We start from the raw sequence: 20,730 nt of genomic DNA, 5'->3' as shown, positions 1-20,730 counted from the left end.
TATGCAATCAAGTTCAACAAGTCGGTTGTAAGGATTCACTGAAATTGTGATATTTAACGACTACAGGATTTCTCCATAAATGTAATACTGCCCTGTATACCAATGGTGTTAACTGTCTGTGCTTTTTTTTTTTTTTTTTTTTTTTAATGCTATGTTGGATCAGCTGAATTCAGAATTCAGTGTTATCACTGATGGCAGTCCGTTTCAACTCCATTTGTATGTTCCCACTGAAATAGTGAGTGATTTTTGTATACATCTTTATATGAGAAACCTTTATGTTGTATTTATTCATCTCAAAGTGTTTCAATGAGAGATTCATTTGATTATTTATATTATTATTTGACTGTCTGGACAGTTTGCGGTGTAGTGGTTATTTATTGTAGCACCTAAAAAGTTTCTTAATGTAATCACTTTTTGCATTCCACGGCCCAGTCCAAGTCACGTCCCTCTTGCAATCATGCTTTTTTTTAATCTGTCTAGAAGCGCAGACTAAAGGTAAAACTGGTTGTAAAATATTCTGGTAAAATGCTTGTAAAATATTCTAAAAACCGTAAAAAATATTCCCAGGTCATGTACTACATGAACAAGTGCGCTACCTTATGGCTTGTGTTTTGTGTTGTGTGCAGACATCAGACTGTTTCAAATAAGAGATAAAGAGATATGACACTGAAACAATGTTTGGTTTGCACAACCATGTATGTTTATGAACCAGAAATGTGAAATGTTTGGAATAGCCATAACTTGAAATATGTATGTGTACACTAGACATCAGGTAATTCAGTTTCCATTTACATTCTGAATCTCATCACTAAAACTGATTGTAATTAAACAATTGAAATGGTTCATAATATTTTACTAAGTTGTCTTGGCTTGAGGTGAAACAAAAACAACCTATGTGACATAAATGCATTAAATACAGCTTATGTACGAAAACTTTACACACCTTTACAACCCATTTGTCAGTATGAACAAGACATTGCTTTTTGATCAGTATTAAATGGTCCTGTTGCAATTCCAGCATAAGGACACTTTTTTTTTTTTTTTTTTTCTGTCTTCACCAAACTGTTTGTTCCCGACTGGTCTTCAGAATCATGAAAGTGCAGGAAGTTGTGTGCAGCTGATCCACCACAGGGAAACTGAGTCACGGCTTCACTGCGTGCCTCAGACTAGTGCTGTCTTTTGTATTGCTTTGCATGTCCACCAACACCAGTGTGTTCTTTTGGTGGTTCTCGATGATTTCAGAGACAGTTTTGAACCGCTGCAAGAGAGGAAGGAAAGTGGGGTTTTAGCAAATGTTTAGCAAATATCCGATTAATTGATTAAGTTGTTTATGTCATAATTTAGTAAGTGTAACTTGATGTTTAATAAATTCAGAATTTTTCCTTACCTCTTCTCTGTTCTTCTGCTTGCCCAGGGCGTACTGTTTTGTGCTGGGAATATAGCGCACTGGGATGTTGTAAACCCGTCCATTGTAATACACAACTAAAGTATAGGGCTGCAGGGCATCCACACCTGAGCTCTTCCTCACCATGTAAGAACCATCCTGAGGAACAACAGACAACACCAAAATAGAATGAAAGGGTGTCTTCTTTGCTGATCACTGTATGTGATGTAATATCTTCTTCTTTGTCTTTCGGCTGGTCTCTTTTAAGATTCGCCACAGTGAATCATCTGCCTCCATCTAACCCTATTGTATACTCGATAGCATTCTCTTCTTTACACCAACTAACTACATGTCCCCTCTCACTACATCCATAAATCTCCTCTTTGGTTTTCTAGATCTCCTGCCTGGCAGTTCCAACCTCATCTGTATGTGATGTCATATGCTTAACAGAATTTAAATTCTATATGCTGCTGTACGTAAAAAAGGTCATACATTTAACATTTTCCTGAACATAAGTAAAAACAAAAGATGATTAGTCGAGCGTACAACAACAAAAATCATTGTATCTTTCGAATTATTCCTTTCAAATATAATTTTTTGACACTCTGTTATGAATTATGTTGTGTTGGAAAGCTTATTTTTAAAAACAATGCTGTGTACTTTATGTATAGTCATTTCCTTAGATGCCACACTGAAAGATGAATGGTTTCCTGGTATTCCTGCTGGTTGCTGACATTATGGCTATCAGCTTTGTTTTTCTTTTTTCTTAAAATGCTGCTTATCATGAGCTGAATATTTCTTTTTTTTTTTTTTTTTACAGAATACACATAATTTTATACGTCAGCTCACAGGTCCTCAAGCATGTGGTTTAGGGTGTGTATGTGTATATATATATATATATATATATATATATATATATAGAGAGAGAGAGAGACTTTTTTGTAACAAGCACTGGTGTGTATTTAATGGACTTTGCAAGCTATTTTCATTTTAATAAATAAGGTTTCCTATACCCACAATGTGTTCTTGACCATGAAGATTGTGGATTAATGATCTCTGAAGCGCCAGGTTTATATTAATCTGCTCTTTGGGGGAGGAGTCTTCAGTGTCAGCATTTTGCCCCTTTCCCCCCGCCCCTTGGGAACCTTGGGTTACGAGCATAATTGGGCTCCTATTTTAAACCACTCACACTCGTAAATCAAAGCAAATTTTCACATAAGAAATAATGGAAACTCAAATAATTTGTTCCACAGCCCCCAAAAATAAATGCATAAAAATAATTAATACCACAAATTAACCTGCACTTTACCGTAAAAAGTAAAAACAAATCCCGACAGATAAGTGTTTCCGTTTATGGGCACAGGCGCTGTGTGTGTATGTAATGTGTGAAACTAAAGTAAGAGAGGAGGAGAAATCAGACCCCCGCCTCCCTCTTCTTGTCTTATACAGTAACCCATTTTCCTCTTTTATTTGAATCTTTCACACACACATACACAATGGATTTTTACCTCTAACTTGCTTTTGCTTTACATGTGCGCTGTACACACACGCAGACAAACACAAAATAAAATATGTTTTACGCGCACACACGTGGTCACAGTGTTATAGTAAACAGTACACGCGCACGGACGTTGATTATACCAGTAAGAGACGCGCACTAAGACCCAGCAGGGGAGACGATTACTCACAATTCCGAGGGCAAGCTAGAGTAAAACCATTGGGTCAGTTGTGATCATGTGACGCTCGGCATTAAAAGAAAAAGCGCATGCGTGATACATGATACTCGGTTAATATTGATATGATTATGATTAATATTAATATATGATATTCGTTAAAGCAAGTCAAAATTTATAAAAAATCTTTGCTCATCTTGCTGAACACTTGAAAACCACGTTACTTGCAAACCTATGAGTAAAGGAAGCATTAACTAATGGCAGTTTGTGATGTGTTTGACATGGAAGACCATGAATAATATAAAATAAGAAAGAAAAAATAATTGCATTTTGACCTAAATGAGAACAAAACAACATTTACAGTTGCTAAAAGTATGTTTTTATTTATATCAATATTAATGAATATAAATAATTATTATAATATCAATATTTATATAATTAACATAAATTACCATAAATTAAAGTGGCATTAAAGAAAGCATGGTAAAAGGTGACCTTTAACAAAAGACCTACCTTGGATGACCGGGTGAGTGCGTCCTCTGCGGTTTTGCGGTCACAGGTACCGGCGTACCACGGCTTCTTATACACACCAGCCTCCTGTAAGTGATGAGGAACAGTTAATATCTATGTGCTGTGGGTTTATTAGGCATAATGACAGCGAACTCTGGGATAACAACTTGGTACAGTGTGGAATTTCTGCTGTCTTAAATAATGATTAGTTTAGCTGTAGGACAGTTTATTGGAACTTGTGTGACTTTTCAAAACAGCAAATTGTAAAAAAAAGAAAAAGAAAAAAAAAGGTTGAAATTCTTTGGAAACACTGAAATAAGAAAAGTGAAGGAAGGCTTAATGTTGTAGGCTGTCATTAGGAAGAGGTTCGTGTAGACATGTTTTTCACCTCCTCTTGCTGCCTAGTGGCACTGTCCTCCTGAGATAAGCTTCCTCTCCCTGGTGAAGACTCTGCACAAACACGTAATGGACAAATTACCAAGAGAACACAGAAAGACAGAAAGAGAGAGAGAGAGAAAGAGAGAGAGAAGGAGGAATGCATGTGCGATTGTGGCGGGGGTGTTGGGTGTTTGGGTGTGAATAAAAGTCTATTTTAAAGCACTTACTCTGGCAGGGGTTGTCACGTGGCAGTGATCTGCTGAAATCATAAATGAAAAGTTAAAGCAATGAGTTAATGTATGTAATAAATACAGCTCTGGAGAAAAAAAATGAGAGACCACTGCAAAATAATCAGTTTCTTATGTTTTTTTTTCTTTCTTTTCCTTACAGGTGCATGTATTGGTGAGAAGAACAGTTTTGTTTCATTTTTTGGGGAACTGCTAACAAGATGTCTCCTAAATTTAAAATATAACTATTGTTATTTAGAGTGTACTGGATATTTAAAGGAAATGACATCGCAACACATTAAATTAACCGAAGATCATGCAGTATTTGAGGAGCTTTAATAACTCCAATAAAACAGAATGCAAATCATTTGTAAACAAATTGTATCAATGCTTTGGCTAAATAACATTAAGAAATCAGTATTTGGTGGAATAATAACCCCGATTTGCAGTTACAGCTTTCATGCATCTTGGCATGCTCTCCAGCAGTTTTTTCACATTGCTGTTGGGTAACTTAATGCCACAGCTCAGCTTTTCTTGATGGTTTGTGACCCTTCATTTTCCTCTTGATGACATTCCCGAAGTTTTCTGGACTAAATTGGTCAGTGGTCTCCTATTTTTTTCCCCCAGAGCTGTATTTGCAGTATTGAACAAATGTTCTCAGTGCTTGGTCACTCACTTAACAAGATGGAATCCTGTAGTGGGTGGAGATGCCACACTGGGAGCCGGACCCCAAGCTGTAGAGCATCAGATATATCAAGATGAACTTTTTCACTTGGAGCAAACAAAAAATAACCTCAAACTATTTATTTTTTATCATACTGCTTAAACATTTAATCTGGGTCTTTTGAAGGTCCAGTTTGAAATGTTCTTAAGTTTTTCTGGTGCTCTAATTCTAATATTACCATGATATTAAACAAACACTCTTTAGATTAAAAAGGAACTTCGCCAGAACAAAGCAAAGCAAAGCTGCTCAGCCCAACAGGCAGTGGTAACTAGAGAATGTTGGCTGAGAGAATATGAAAAATATAGTCAGTAATAATAATAATAATAATAATAATAATAATAATAATTCTTATTATTATTAATATTATTATTCACATAATGCATTAATTGCTACATTTTTTTTGCTTATAATATACCACAAAATATTAAATTTTGGTGATTTTTATGATGCAGTTGTATCCAAACATCTAAGAGTGTAGACATCAAATACAATATGTGGTTTGTATTGTTGTTCTACAGTAAAAACTGTCAGCACATGTCTATACACCGATCAGCAATAACAGTACCACATTAACATTATATCAATTATACACCAGTAAACTGGTGACAGGATGATGGGCACCCAAGGCTCATTTATGCCAGTGGGGAACAAAGGCCAGCCTGTCTGGTCCCATCCCAAAGAAAGGCCAATGCACCACCACTCCCAGATACAAGTGAAGGCACCATAACACCCAGTTCACCACAGCCCACTGTGCACAACGCAAAGCCCAATCCAAGCCCAGCCCAGCGCCTCCAATCTCCCCAGATCCCAATCTGATTAAGCATCCATGGGTTACGCTGGAGAAACATCTCTGATCCACAGAGGCCGAACACACTGCAATCCACAGCACCCAAAGGATCTGGTGCCAGCTTTGTATTGCCAGACACCACAACATGCCCTCAGAGGTCTTGAGTAGTCATGCCTCAAGAGGCCAGAGCTGCCCAGTTAGCACAAAGGGATCCTACACAATACTGGGCTTAATGTTTACCATTGTATTGTTCTTGCTGATCGCTGTAGGATTATGTGCAGAACTGCCAGAGTAAGAATTAGAGCAGCAAAGATCTTTTAATGACCAACGTTATATTTACCTTCCTGGTCTCTAGTTGGAATGCTTCGTTTCTGGAAATCAAGGAATCTAATTACAAAATGTAATAACACTAGACAATTAATGGTAAAAGCCAAACCAACATGGCTGATTTCATATTTCAGATTTACATACCTGGAAAACTATTGGCTTTGGATTTTTCCTAATGAACACAGACACGTATTTAGATAAATCCAGGTTTGCGTATCTGTAGAGTTGTACAGACATGATGTTGTTGTAACTTACGCGTCTCTTGGGAGAGGGACAGGTATAGATGGATGTCTGTTTTCGACCGGCTTCTTCTCCTGCTCTTCTGTCAGACCTGTAGGATTAAATCCTGGTGTTAGGTCAATATTGAAGCTATAATACGTAGAGAGGTATATTAATTGATTTTAGCGAATTATTATATTTGTTTATTTTAGCAATGGCTATAGACAGTAACGACCAATGAACCTTTGGGTACAAATATTATTTCATATACACAGTGTTGGGTACTTACTGTCATTATCTGTGCAAATTTCATAGTCTTCCTCATCCTGTGGCTCCTGTAAAATCAGGTAACAAGGTTAATGACTATTGTCATATGATGTAGATTAATTTACAGCCATTTCAGAAGAGACAAATTATTGGGCTGCATCAAGCAGAGAAAACAAATAAGGAAATTTGGAAACACATTATCATCAATTATCATCATCATATCAAGCGATGCACTCATCATGCCTAGTGTCCACTGTACCAGCCCTCTGGAGGCAGTGTTATGCTGCGGGGTTTCTTCTGCTGGTCAGGTCTAGACTCAGCAACGTTATGTGGCAATAAAATGAAGTCAGCTGTTGACCTTAATGTACTGAATGAGCAGGTTATCACACATCTATAGAGTTTCTCATCCCTGATGGCACAGGACTTAAACTATGACAGAGTGGATGTGAGAGCATCTTTCTCATGCACACATGAACATTCTCCACATTGTGTATTTTAAGCAAAGCTAAAAGACAGGCAGTGTGTTTCAACACGTACGGTATACACTAGCAACCAATCATGTTTTTTTTTCTCTCTTTAAATTAAACAATCAGTAATACTTACTGGACATGTAAGCGGCTTTTTCATATTACTTCTGCAAGTATAAAACAAAATATTATACTCAGCAATAATTATTTACATTAAAATCATAAAAAATACATTTTCTATTTCCTGGCAACCATGCTTTGTGACAGTTGTATCTTATAGAAGTAATCCCTCTTAGTCTTAACTGCTGGATTTGAGGACTTGAAAATGATTTCATGACAATGTACAAATCTGAAGCCGAAAGGATGAAGAAGTTTAAATTTGTTTACATGAATCAGATTAATGAAGTTCTGAGACTAACTAGACATTAAGGACTATGTACAGTATGCTCCATATCTTATCTTTAAAGTAGATATTATAAAAAGTAATGAATTTTCTTGGTTTCTATTGTATTTACAGTCCTAGGCAGTTAGATTCTGGTTACACACTCACACTCATCTATACCGCTTTATCCTGTATGCAGGGTCGTGTGGGCCTGGAGTCTGACCCAGGAGATTTAGGGCATGAAGTGGGATACACCCTGGGCGGGGTGCCAATCCATCACAGGGCACACACATGTGCAATTTGGGAATGCCAATTAGCCTAATCTGGATGTCTGTGGACTGTGGAAGGAAACCGAAGTACCCAGAGGAAACCCACCAAGCATGGGGAAAACATACAAACTCCGTGCACACCAACCCCGAGGCGGGAATCGAGCCCGGAACCTGGAGGTGCATGGCGACAGTGCTAACCGCTAACCCTGGTAACACACATCCTGTTTTTTTCCCTGAGATTTAGGTGCACTCGAAGAAAACTTAGTGGATAGTGAACGCTCTTTCTGCAGCAGAGAGTCTGGACAATTCGCATAGGCATTACGGGAAGACTCCTATAATATTGTTTTAAGATTATACAGTACAGTAGAAAGTTTTTCATTTATACCACAGCATCATTGAATTCTGATGCATATTTTTTCATAGCACTCGTTCTGGCTGCAAGGCAAATCACAGGTTTATATTAATGTGCTCGGTCTAATACGTTCTCGTTGCTATAGCAACAGCTCATTCACAGGGACTTGTATGAGCGGCGCACGAAACTGAACATATTCTTATTTACCCACTTCCTCACTGTCATACAGGGTTGTGGGAGGCCTGGAGCCTATCCCAGAGGGACTCGGGGCATGGAGTGGGATACACCCTGAATGGGGTTCCAGTTGGTCATATTGTGCTGTTCTTTGATACATAAAAATAAGTGTAATTATTGATATGGTGATGCTTTCATTTATGAAAAACATTCATGAAAAAAGACATTTATGTAACACTTATGTCTCAGCGGTCGGCACTTAAGGCAGCTTTCTGGCACAGGAAAGCGTTGAGGACAGGGGGCTTTGTGATTTCTTTGTAATGTGACAAGCTTGTTTTTTTTAACTTAAAGAGAAAGATAAAAAGGCTGGTGAAGGAGAGACTGGGGTGTATGTATAGTAAGTGATTACATGAATTAATTTGTTGCATAGACATTCAACAAAATTATACAACACTCACTCACTCACTCATCACTCACTCACTCATCACCTACTGTATACCGCTTTATTCTGTATACATGGTTGCAGGGGGCCTGGAGCCTATGCCAGGAGACTTAGGGCACGAGGTGGGGTTCACCCTGGATGAGGTGCCAATCTATCCAATGGCGCACAACACATGCTCATTCGCACACTACGGGCAATTTGGGAACACCAAATAACAATACCTGCATGTCTTTGGACTGTGGAAGGAAACCAGAGTAAACCCTTAGGAACCCCACAAAGCACGGGAAGAACATGCACACAGACCGGGACCCCGGAGGTGCAAGGCAACAATGCTAACCACTAAGCCACCTTGCCACCAGATTATACAGTACAGTCTTCATTATTAAAAATTGTAATTGTTAGAGGCTTGCTGTGGTACAAAAGGAATACTGTTTGGGTACGTACAGTATATTGGTAATGTCTTTTTTTAAAGGGTGCAAATAACATTGTACTGTATATGGTTGATTGCTCGTGTTGCAGACTGCCCTCTGTTCCGAAATGGTTGTTCCTGTTTTATCTCTCTCTCTCTCTTAACCGTCATCACAACTGATGGTTGGTGGCAATGACCTATGACTTCACGCCAACATTCATTGCTGTGAAGAGAAATCACATTGCTGAGGGCACCAACCCCAAGCACACCCACTCAGTCATCCACTACAGGCAATCTGGAAATGCCAGTAAGCCTGCATGCTTGTCTTTGGACTGAAACCCATCAAGCAGAGCAAGAACATGCAACCTCCGCAAGCACAGACCAAAGATGAAGTTTTACTCATTTTTACATGTTTTACTAATATTATTCGGTAGAGTCTTGACCTAAGTCAGCCTGTAATGGTACACAAAGTTGTTTTATTATAACTTGGCCCTGAACTTTTCCTGCCACATACAGCGTTACAATGTTTTGGGTAATCAATTCTTTCTCCATTGTTGTTGGTCCGGACTTCTTATTGGACCTTTTTATTGTTTTGAGACAGGGCCAGATAGAGTAACTGCAAGGACCTACAGTACTCTGTCTGAACATGTGGTTGGGCCATGGAATTACATGTTTGTCCCATTCTATTTAAGGATCAGGAGTTACCCAAACAAGCAACAAATCCTATTCTGTACATGTTGTCTTTACGATCAAAATATCTCTGAAAGCTCTTCAATAAAACATTGTGTTTATGTGTATTTAAAACCCAGAAATAATTCTACCAATTTTAGACCTAAAAGACCAAACACCACACCACACTATATATATATATATATATATATATATATATACACTCAGCAAAAAAAGAAACGTCCCTTTTTCAGGACTGTATTTCAACAATAATGTTGTAAAAATCCCCATAACTTTACAGATCTTCATTGTAAAGGGTTTAAACAATGTTTTCCATGCATGTTCAATTAACCATAATCAATGAATTAACATGCACCTGTGGAATGGTCGTTAAGACCTTAACAGCTTACAGAAAGTAGGCATTTAAGGTCACAGTTCTAAAAACGCAGGACACTAAAGAGACTTGTCTACCGACTGTGAAAAACACCCAAAGAAAGATGCCCAGGGTCCCTGCTCATCTGCGTGAACGTGCATTAGGCATGCTGCAGGGAGGCATGAGGACTGCTGATGTGGCTAGGGCAATAAATCGCCATGTCCGCACTGTGAGACGCCTAAGACGACACTACAGGGAGACAGGAAGGACAGCTGATCATCCTCGCAGTGGAAGACCACGTGTAACAACACCTGCACAGGATCGGTACATCCGAATATCACACCTGCGTGACAGGTACAGGATGGCCACAACAACTGCCCGAGTCACACCAGGAACACACAATCCCTCCATCATGCTCAGACTGTCCGCAATAGGCAGTCCATGAGGAGGAGATGCACTGCAGTACTTCAAGCAGCTGGTGGCCACACCACATACTGACTGGTACTTTTGATTTTGAGCCTCCCTTTATTCAGGGACACATTGGGAAACATTTTTAGGTTATGTCTTATGGTGTTGACTCTTTTAGTGTTCATACAAATATTTACACATTAAGTTTACTGAAAGTAAAAACAGTCAGAGGACGTTTCTTTTTTTGCTGAGTGTATATATATATATACACTACCGTTCAAAAGTTTGGGGTCACTTGCAAATTTCTTTGTTTTTGTTTAGTGATTTATTTTCTACTACAACAATAGTGTGAATTTCAAAACTATAAAATAACACATATGGAATTAGGTAATTACCTAACAACAACAAAAACAACAGTTAGTTGTTATTTTAAAACACAGAGGTCAGGCTTTCTGTAATAGTTCTTGCAAGAACAGTATTGTCAAGTGCATTTGCAAAATCCTTTAAGCACCATAATGAAACTGGCTCTCATGAAGGCCATCCCAGGGGGGCGAGACCAAAACCTACCTCTGCCGCAGACGAGAAGTTCATTTAGAGTTATCAGCCTGAAAAATGACCAATTAACAGCACCTCAGATTAGAGGCGTTATGAAGTCTTTACAGAGCAGAAGTAGCAGAAACATCTCAATATCAACTGTTCAAAGGAGATTAATGTATCATGGAGTTAGAAAGTGACCCCAAACTTTTGACCGGCAGTGTATATGCAGCTACACTTATAAATCAAGCAAACAGTTCATAAAAGAATTCACAATTTAGCACAGTTACTGTATAAAGTACTAATATACACAAATGTAATTAAAGTGTCTCTGTCGCCCTCTAGTGGCAGTACAACATTAACTTGCCTTTGTTAGTGAATAGAACACAAAAACTTGTCAGTTTCTCAAGTTTCTTTTTGTTAATATTCTGACATATTTTTTTTTTCCAGGTAAAACCTACCAGGTACAATATGAAGGATAATTCATGACTAAAGTCAATCTTTAAATTCATCAATCAGTTAATGAATTATTTGTCACAAACTTTCCGATCAGTAACCCAGTAACCCACAGCCTTAACCGATAGAGGCACCACTACCACTTTTGCTATGTACTGTACAATTTGTCAGCTATCCATCTGATCAGATATAACTTGTGTTTTCTCTTAATACTTTTGTTTAACTTTAGATTTCCTGAGCAGCACTGGTGGTGTATTAGATGCGGTAGTGATCCCTGGGTTTTAGACTGACTGGCTATTTGTGTCCTGCATCATTGGTGCACACTGCAGGTGTACATTTATAGAAATCTTTTCTCATGCACCGTTTCCATTGATCCACCTCTACCATCTTATCAGTCAGTTTATGACCATAATGGATGGGGATATTTTAAGGATGGGACTGTTGCCCTAGCAACACTACCTGATACAGTATTATTATTACAAGTGCCACATGTGCACACACACTATTACATGTATCTCTGGTGAACTACAGTGAATGAAAATAGTCCATCGTGCAGAATATTTAGTAAGTCGATTAGTTCAAGAAGAATGGTGAGTATATATATATATATATATATATATATATATATATATATATATATATATATATATGCTGTTTCCTCTGTACTTTTGCAAAGTTTTGCATATGTTCCTCTTGGTTCTCTGGTTTCCACCCAAAAGCTGGTAGGAAAATCTAATTACATGTGAATAAGTGAGTGTACTGTACATGGTGCCTTGTAATGGACAGATGTCATATTTCAAGAACATTCCCATCTCTCACCCCACGCGAGATACGAAGATTCATTAATAACCATAGACTATCCAACTATTGCAAATCTGACCAGGATAAAGTGGCTACTAAAGATAAATAAATGAATGAGTTTGGCCTCAGCAGTACCTACTGGTCAAACTCTTGTACAAATTTTTTTCCTCTAACATGCATGAGGATCATGATGACTTGTTAAAATTTGTCCAGCTGTAATCCATTTAGCTGAATTTTGGCTTCAAAGTGACTCAGTCAGCCGCGTCTTGTCTGTCTCGGCACAGGAGGGTAAAAATCTTAGGTCAGGACTTTGTCTACCTACACCTGAAGGACAAAAATGGAGTATTGAGGACGGAGTAATAGTTTCAAATGGTTTAAAAGATGAGAACGTGAGGTCATACGAGGCAGGTTTGGCATTCTAAAGTGAGACACGTTCGCTTGGGTGTTGTCAATGCTCTTAGCAGCAAAGTAACTCATTTTGTAATTTACTTTAGCAATTTAAATCAATGATTTTAGTTTCTTATACTGTACATTCTTATATATTCTTATTCCTTAGAAATGTACCAAATAAATTAGAATAAATGTTCAAATGTATAATTCATTTTGTTGCCTCTTTGCACAAATAAAAACTAATTCAAACAAAGATAATATAACTCGTATTATAAGGACACAAAAGTCAGTTATGTTGCTGACAATGTAATACCTGGGGCTTGGTTTAGGGGGCAGCTGTAGTGCAGGGGGCTGTAGCTTTGGGCTGCACCTGTGGACCAGAAAGAGGAACCGTTACAGATATTTTGGAAAAACAGTACACAAAAATATTGACTAAGTTACTTATTTTCTGCATGTTTGGGTATAAAAAGTGCTAGATTTAACAGGTGCTGCAACATGGAACAAAATGATAATCAGTCAAAAGTGTAAGAATAAATAAGATGCAGAAATGAAAGTGAAAAAAAAATCTTGAAGCAGAGACATGTGGGGCATTCAAGTCAAACCAGGACTTTTGTTAGAACACTGTCCTTCCAGGAACTCCTTTAATAGCTCTTTTCTTTAATGAAAAAAGGGCCTGGTTTGATCATTGAAAGTGTTCTGTTTATGCATGACGATGCACGACCTCATGTGTCATTAAAAGAGTTCCTGGGCAAACTCATAGGGACGTTGGGAGGCCAAGGTTTCAGCAGTGACGAAGACGTAAAGCCGGTGGTTCGACCATGGCTCCTGTGTACTGAGAAAACTTGATGGTATCCAAGCACTAGAGAAACACTTGGATAGGAGCATTATGGTAGAAAGAGAAGTATAATGGGAAAAAAAAGGTAGTTTTTACTTTCATGTAAAGTGTTATGATAATCAAAAGTCCTGATTTGACTTGATTGCCCCTTGTATCTCTGCTCCCATTGATAACGACTATCAAGTTTCATTTGTTTCATCATGTGTAGCTCAAAGGCAATCATGGACTCACCTGCTGATGGATGGAGAGTCATCCTTTAAACAAAAAAGAAAGCTTACATATAATTTATAAAGTTAATAAATGGGAATATGAAACGATTTAAACAGATCTATGCTTAAATAGAACAGATAAGACATAATGTTTAAAACTCACCTGGTCAGGAACCTCATAGACATCTGAAGACAATAAAGAGGGTCATTAGCATGGTGCACGACTCTAATACACAACAAGCATATACAAGCATATTTCTACAGTTGAGCGGATATGTTGAAAATGTTTTTATCCCCACTCTCATGCCCTCTTTTTTGTAAAGGAAGACTTATTTTGTATTATGATGGTTTAGTCGTCATCTGTTCTTCCTGTTCATAATGCTTAGCCGTGGTTTTTGGTTAATCCTCTGAGGTCATTCTGGTTTATCATTCTCTTTATGCTATGGGGAGGGTGTTAGTGATCCTCACAATAGTTTAGCAACATGCTCTAACCTGCTACTGTAATCTACTGTCGTCTAACAATGCTAAGCACAGTAGTGCATGCTTACTTTTGAACAGTCTACCAAACAAATGATTTCAACAGAGATGCTCTGGTTGGTTTATTCCAATTTTAAGCCTTACTATCATCTGCTCCATTAAAAATTGCATCAATTTTTGTTTGTTTGTTTATAATCAACTGATGCACAATCAAATAGATTTTTACAAATTACTGGGTTATAAATAACAGCATACCTGGACTGTATGATCGAATTTCTTGATGATCTACGAGGGGAAAGAAACACACAAAATAATAATGTTTATTAAGGTAGAGAGATTTAAATGCAGAGCTATTACAAGGTATTAAAACCACAGTGAAATGAACGTTACATTTACAGCATATTTAAATGTTTTAAATTGAATTTTGGCAGCATGTTGGCTTAATGGTTAGCACTGGCGCCTTGCACCTCCATGGTGAGGGTTCGATTCCCTGGGTCTCGGGTCTGTGTGCATGGAGTTTGTATGTTCTCCCTGTGCTTGGTAGATTTTCTGCTTCAGGTTCTCCGGTTTCCTCCCACAGTCAAAATACATGCAGATAAGGCTAATTGGCATTTCCAAATTGCCCGTAGTGTGTGAATGAGTATGTGTGTGTGCACTGTGATGGATTGGCACCCTCTCCAGAGCTCCAGAACCCCCTGCGACCCTGCATGCAGGATAAAGCCAGGGGTAGCTCAGTGGTTAAGGCATTGGACTATGGTTCGGAAAATCCCAGGTTCAAACCCCACAACCACCAAGTTGCCACTGTTGGGCCCTTGAGCAAGGCCCTTAACCCTCAACTGCTCAGATGTATAATGAGATAAAAACGTAAGTCACTCTGGATAAGAGCGTTTGCTAAATGCCTAAATGTAAAGCGGTATAGATGATGAGTGAGAGCTTGTGAGATTGAACTGTCTGAAAAATAATCATGTCTGGAACTTGGATGTTCTGTCATTTTATAGATTGATTGCTTGTACTGGCTTAAATACAATGTCATTTTATTTCTAACCTTTTTCAGAAGGGTCAATATAGTTATCATCTGTGCCATCCTCAGGATCAATATAGTCCTCCTGCAAGGAAAGAAAGAAAAACAAAAGAATTTGGTATCATTTTCAGGATAGGTTAATGTTTAATAACTGTGTTTATGATGCGTACAATAAAAACTACAATAAAAGAGCGTGAGCATTTCAAGGCCAGTGTGGACAGTGTTGACTGTCAGTGAACTGTAAAGCAACACTTCACTTACATCATACTTTGCTGCTTGTTTAGGCTTCTCTGGAATTGGTGGTTTGGTTGGAAGGAAGGGCTTCATCGGTTTAGGTTGTGTTTGTCGACTAGGACGTGAGTCTGTAAAAGAGAAGCGACTGAATAAACAGGAAGTTCTAGTTTGATCGAGTTCACTGACTAAATGCAGCTGCAGGGGCAGTTTGTGTTATGGCAACATGTGTATGATAGTTCTCATGAAGTTCTCATGAAGTTCTCATCTCCAAACTGGTGAATGACTATGACAACACAGGATTCTAGAAGAGGAACAACACTGCAATAATACTAATAAAAAGAAAAACTCAAAAATAAAATAAAAAAATTAAGTGGATTTTGACCAAAATCTTTGATCTTACTGTTTGAACTCAAATTCTTGAATACAGTAGCTTTGTTCACATTACTGTACTTCCCACTGTTAGTAAAAAACAATTAGGTCAAACAAAACAAGAATCTTCCATTATCATTTTGTCAACAGCACTCTTCACCCACATCCGCCTGAACCCACGACTGGGTAGTGTTTCTACGATCAACATTAGAGTGCAAACATGCCACATACTGTACTGTAGTCCCACCCTAAACATGCAACCCATCTGCTCAGCTGGGATTCAAACTCATACACGCCAGATGAAAAAGCATGTCATTATCATGTGAGTTCAATCATTAAGGTGATTGTTTAACATTTTGAATTCTTGTTCTTTTTGACCAAATTGTTTTGGACTAACAATAAAAAGTTAAGCAAGGTGAACGAAACTTTTTAATTTGAGAATACTTGAAAATCTATTGCGTCACATTGCTTTAATTGTAAGAAATGTAGTTTTTTTTTAAACTTATTTAACAGTAAAGTGTATCCTGTCTACATGATCTGTCCAGCCACCATATTAAACGCCATTTTTATAAACTAAAAACGAAGCGGAAGCAGTTAACCAGATTAATATTAACTGAAAAAGTACACTTTTTTGTCCATGCACTGTATATTGTTCCATGTACTGTAGACTCCTATCAGAATCGGTGGTTTGACCCTGAGCTGTTAGTGTTTCGATGGAATTTTAAGTTTGTCATGTTCCGCCTAAATTTCTGCAGTCTGTACAGTATATTATGCAATATCCATACATTTGTCTGGAGCAATGTCATTTATGATGTAATGGCTTAGTGACTAAAAGTCATATTTCCTCTGTTTTTTTAAACACAAGACACAGACAACCTGCATGAAGTAGTTCGGGATCATAAAAAATAGCAAGAAGAAATTTACCCAAGTAGTCTCCTCCTGTGTACTTGATCACTCGGGGAGGAGTGAAGACTCTCTCACAAGGAGGAGGCTCATAGTTGTAATCAGCCTGTGGTTCTTCATACACATCACTGTCCTGCAAGACAGAATTAGTTAGGCATTAACTATATATATATATATCAAAGAAATGCATAAAAAACCAAACCTGACGAGTTACTTACGAATTCAGAATCAGACGACTGTTCTGACTCCTGGGTATCACCTGAATAAAGAGAGAAGAGGAACGTGATCAGTATATATTGTTTATTACAGTATACACATACTGTAATAAACACATAATCGACTTTAATAGAACCGTCAAAGGCACTTACCAGGGTAGTCTCTTGCAGGTACTTTTGGAGGTCCTTTGTTTTTTAGTCTGACAAAGAGAACAGTCAAGCAGTGTGCATTAAAGAGTGTTTCCTGTCTCTTTATTCACAAACATATAAGCCACAATTTTATCTCTCGAAAATTTAATTCTAAAGGAAATGACTTCATCACAAATCATCATCATCACAAGTATTATATCAAACACTTGAAAAGGAGTAGCACTACATTAAATATGTTTTTTTTTTTCAGAACTTGTATTAATGCTGTAAATTTCTGGCCAGCATAAAAAAAAAAAAAAAACAACAACAACAAAACATACATGACCTCTACATTCAGGATGCACCCCACCTTGTGCTCTAGGATGGACACCAGGCCCGCCATGAACATACATTGGATAAGCAGTATAGATGATGGATGGATGGATGGATGGATTTGAACCCTACGCTGTGCACCTGGAAACACTGAACATTAAGCCAGCAGGGGGAATGCCAGTACTGCTAGAATAGTCTGATAATTACGGCTCCTACATTTCCTCAACCACAGTTACATCAATCAAGTTGATAACTGGTCTCCCCTAGAGATTTAAAATCCTGTTTTTCCTGTTGCTTGTGATGTTGTTTAATTCTCGAAAAAAAAAAAAAAAGACACAGTAACCCTTACCAGTGTGAACTGCTATATAGAATATAAACTCATTCAATTCTAGTGTGATTCAGGGTGGGGATTTTTTTTTTGTGGTTTTCATTGCTAACATGGGTATACTGTAACTACAATTACTGCCTTGTTGTTGTATGCCTCCTCAACCAGTGAAGTTGGAGTGAACATGCATGCGTATACACAGTCAAAGTCTTCACTCCTGTACATATGCATCAGTTAAAGAGTATTTTTTAAAGAGTACAGAGGTCTGATAGAGAGATCTGTTATATTGCACAGACTCATTACTTTTGCTAAATACTGTATCAGCATGAGCAATGAGGTTGTGGTGCATTATGAGAGGGAAAGAAGGCCTTTTATCCTGTCATCCAGGAAGAGGAAATGAAAAGGGTTCGCGTGTACAGGAGCCATGAGGTCCACATCAATATCAAATTAGATATACTACAAATAACAGTGTAGACAATTAGACAACAACAAAAGTAACACCGTGAGTCACAAGGCTGCTGAAAATAAGGCGGTCCTTAAATATAACATTCACAAGAATGGGATTTATATGTCGTTACAGTGACCTTGACTTTAGATCGATTTTTTATTTTCGCATTCACAAGACCTGAGTAAATAAACAGTGACCTCGACTTCTGAATTATTTTTAACTCAGTAATCTGTACTCAGTTTGTCCTTGACTCAAAGTGGATGTTAGTGTACATTTGTGCCAATTTTACTCTGAAAAAATACCCTAAAGGCATTCCTGCGATATTGTGCTCAAATGTATGGGACAGATGCAAGGTGACAGTGACCTTGACCTTCGACCACCAAAATCTAAGCAGTTCATCCTTGTGTCCAAGTGGACATCTTTGGCAATTTTAACAAATTCTCTAAAGTCATTACTGAGATATTGCATTCAAACTGATAGGATGGTCGCAAGGTCACAGTGACCTTGACCTTTGACTCTTGACACCCATCTCCCACAAAATCTAATTAGTTTATCCTTCTGGGCCATTGAACATTTGTATCAAATTTAAATAAAATGCTTTAAGGCATTCCTGAGATATGACGTTTATAAAAAAACAAACAAAACAAACAAAAAAAACGTATGGATGTACTGTACAGTATATATATGCTAAATCAAAATGAGACATTGGTTTACTTGAATAAAGCTTCTTTCATTTGTACACTCAGACCATTATATTATCAACAAGATTTAACCGAGTGGGAGTTTCCTTAACCGTTTGCTATTTCCTCTTCCAATACAAAGCAAAGCAACCAAAAGAGAAGTCTACCAAACTAGTAGCAAACACATCACAGTAAAAAAGTGACTGATGTAATTCCCTTAAAACACCAGATACAACATTTTAATAAAAAGAAAAAAAAAGAAAAAAAAGAAAAAAAAGAAAATATATTTAAATAATTAATGACCAGTGTACTATTGTATTCCTTTTCACACAAAATTCCTTATGGAAGAATGAAGAAGTTGTCCCGCCGTACACTGAACCCGCCCACTGAGTATAGTTCAGCACTTCTGCTTGCAGACCAACAAAACCAGCAAGGACATGTGACTGGTGCACAATTAATACATGTGGCAGTGTGGGAAAGCCGTTGATGGGACTTGGAAATTCTCTACATGCAGTTTTTTCTCTGAAATGAATTGCTTTTTTTTTTGCAGATACAGTATACTGTAATAACTTGCGACAAAATCTTTGCAAATAAATCTTTAAACCAAAGATGCTTTATGATAATGAAGTTAAATAGTTCTAAAGTTAAAACTAAACTAAAGCTAACTAAAGTAAGTCATTTGGGGAAACAATACTGAGAAACTTGGACAATGTGTCACATGCAAAACCCAGCAGCCTTATTGTGCTTTCTTTCTTTTTTTCTTTTTTTTTCTGAAATGTGGTCTGTTACATAATATGCTGCTTCTTTACTGACATACAATTATAGCTCTATCTCTCAATCTCTATTGTCGCTTAACCCTAAACAGTTCAATGTTCCTTTCTAAAGACATCTGTAAGTTAGTCAGTTCTACTGATGTACATTTAATGTATTCCACAGAAATCAAATTCAAAACACATCTGCAGTTTAATTTTATTGATGTGGGAAGCATCATCAATAACACTGTGAGTATACTGTATATCACCATGTGTTTAGATGATATCATTTCTCATAATGCAAGTTTAACCTATTTCTTACCCTAACTTATATAAATACAGACTGAGCCTTGTGTAGAAAATAACTCATAATATTAAATATAATAAAAAGCAAAGATATAATATTTGTATACAATCCATGTTTGGTGGAAAAGTACTGTTTAGACATTTTTGCAAAGCAAAAGTTAATTAATTGTTAATTACACTAACTAACTAATGGTACTCTATGGAGGAAGACTCCATCAAGCCAATCCATCTTGTGGGAGATGCTCCGGGAAGCATGTGGTGAAATCTTATCAGACTATCTTAAAAAATTGTCAGCTAAAAAGTCAGCCAAAAAATTGCCGCAAAAGGTGTGAAGAACACCTTCATCATTTCCATCAAAATCCAGCCAAAAATTTTACTCAAGTAAGAGTATCTGTACTTAACAGCTTAATAGCTGTACTTAAAAAGTACATCTATTTGAGTAATATTATCCGATACTAATACTAATATTCATCCAAAATATTAGTAAAGAGTAAAAATGATTTTGTGAAAAGACTACTCAAGTACTGAGTGGCTGCTTCATTGTTATGTCTGTTAAAATAAATAAATAAAAAATGATAAAATAATGTAGAAATTCTGACATTTCCAAATAATAAAATAAACAAAAGAAATTAAATAAAAATAAATGAATAAATCTACTTTTACTAAATAGCAAATTAAGGAACAAGAAACATAAATTTCCTAATCTCCCTTTTTTCATAATATAAAGCTTTTGAAACAAATACCTACTGTAGGTAACATATGTATGTTTGAACAGTGTAAACTATTTCCCGTGTAAGATATACTGTATATTCAGTTGCCCTCCAAATGACTCAGCAGATGGAAAATAACACTAAAACATGTAACAGAGGTCT

General features: G+C 37.2%; 1 protein-coding gene across 5 annotated transcripts in view; it reads right to left on the bottom strand.

The window, feature by feature from the left end:
- Positions 1-677: 677 nt before the first annotated feature.
- Positions 678-20,730, bottom strand: part of blnk (B cell linker) — a 49,112-nt gene continuing 29,059 nt past the window's right edge. For 4 of the 5 annotated variants that reach the window (XM_053502070.1, XM_053502068.1, XM_053502073.1 and 1 more), the window contains 20 exons: positions 17,039-17,085; positions 16,889-16,929; positions 16,692-16,803; positions 15,426-15,526; positions 15,189-15,249; positions 14,399-14,428; positions 13,830-13,852; positions 13,689-13,711; positions 12,936-12,992; positions 7,100-7,130; positions 6,519-6,564; positions 6,266-6,341; positions 6,155-6,182; positions 6,024-6,054; positions 4,849-4,906; positions 4,173-4,204; positions 3,956-4,017; positions 3,571-3,654; positions 1,388-1,543; positions 678-1,258 (listed from right to left, as the gene is read on the bottom strand). In XM_053502070.1, coding sequence (XP_053358045.1) covers positions 1,142-1,258; positions 1,388-1,543; positions 3,571-3,654; positions 3,956-4,017; positions 4,173-4,204; positions 4,849-4,906; positions 6,024-6,054; positions 6,155-6,182; positions 6,266-6,341; positions 6,519-6,564; positions 7,100-7,130; positions 12,936-12,992; positions 13,689-13,711; positions 13,830-13,852; positions 14,399-14,428; positions 15,189-15,249; positions 15,426-15,526; positions 16,692-16,803; positions 16,889-16,929; positions 17,039-17,085 — 1,216 coding nt within the window. In that variant the 3' untranslated portion in view covers positions 678-1,141. The remainder of the gene's footprint in view (positions 1,259-1,387; positions 1,544-3,570; positions 3,655-3,955; positions 4,018-4,172; positions 4,205-4,848; positions 4,907-6,023; positions 6,055-6,154; positions 6,183-6,265; positions 6,342-6,518; positions 6,565-7,099; positions 7,131-12,935; positions 12,993-13,688; positions 13,712-13,829; positions 13,853-14,398; positions 14,429-15,188; positions 15,250-15,425; positions 15,527-16,691; positions 16,804-16,888; positions 16,930-17,038; positions 17,086-20,730) is intronic. The other variant, XM_053502069.1, reaches the window with a different exon arrangement.

The sequence above is a fragment of the Clarias gariepinus genome, chromosome 8 (genome assembly GCF_024256425.1).
Source record: "Clarias gariepinus isolate MV-2021 ecotype Netherlands chromosome 8, CGAR_prim_01v2, whole genome shotgun sequence".
NCBI classification, from domain to species: domain Eukaryota; kingdom Metazoa; phylum Chordata; class Actinopteri; order Siluriformes; family Clariidae; genus Clarias; species Clarias gariepinus.
Note: the sequence above shows the minus strand (reverse complement) of the source record. Positions and strands in the feature narration are given on the sequence as shown.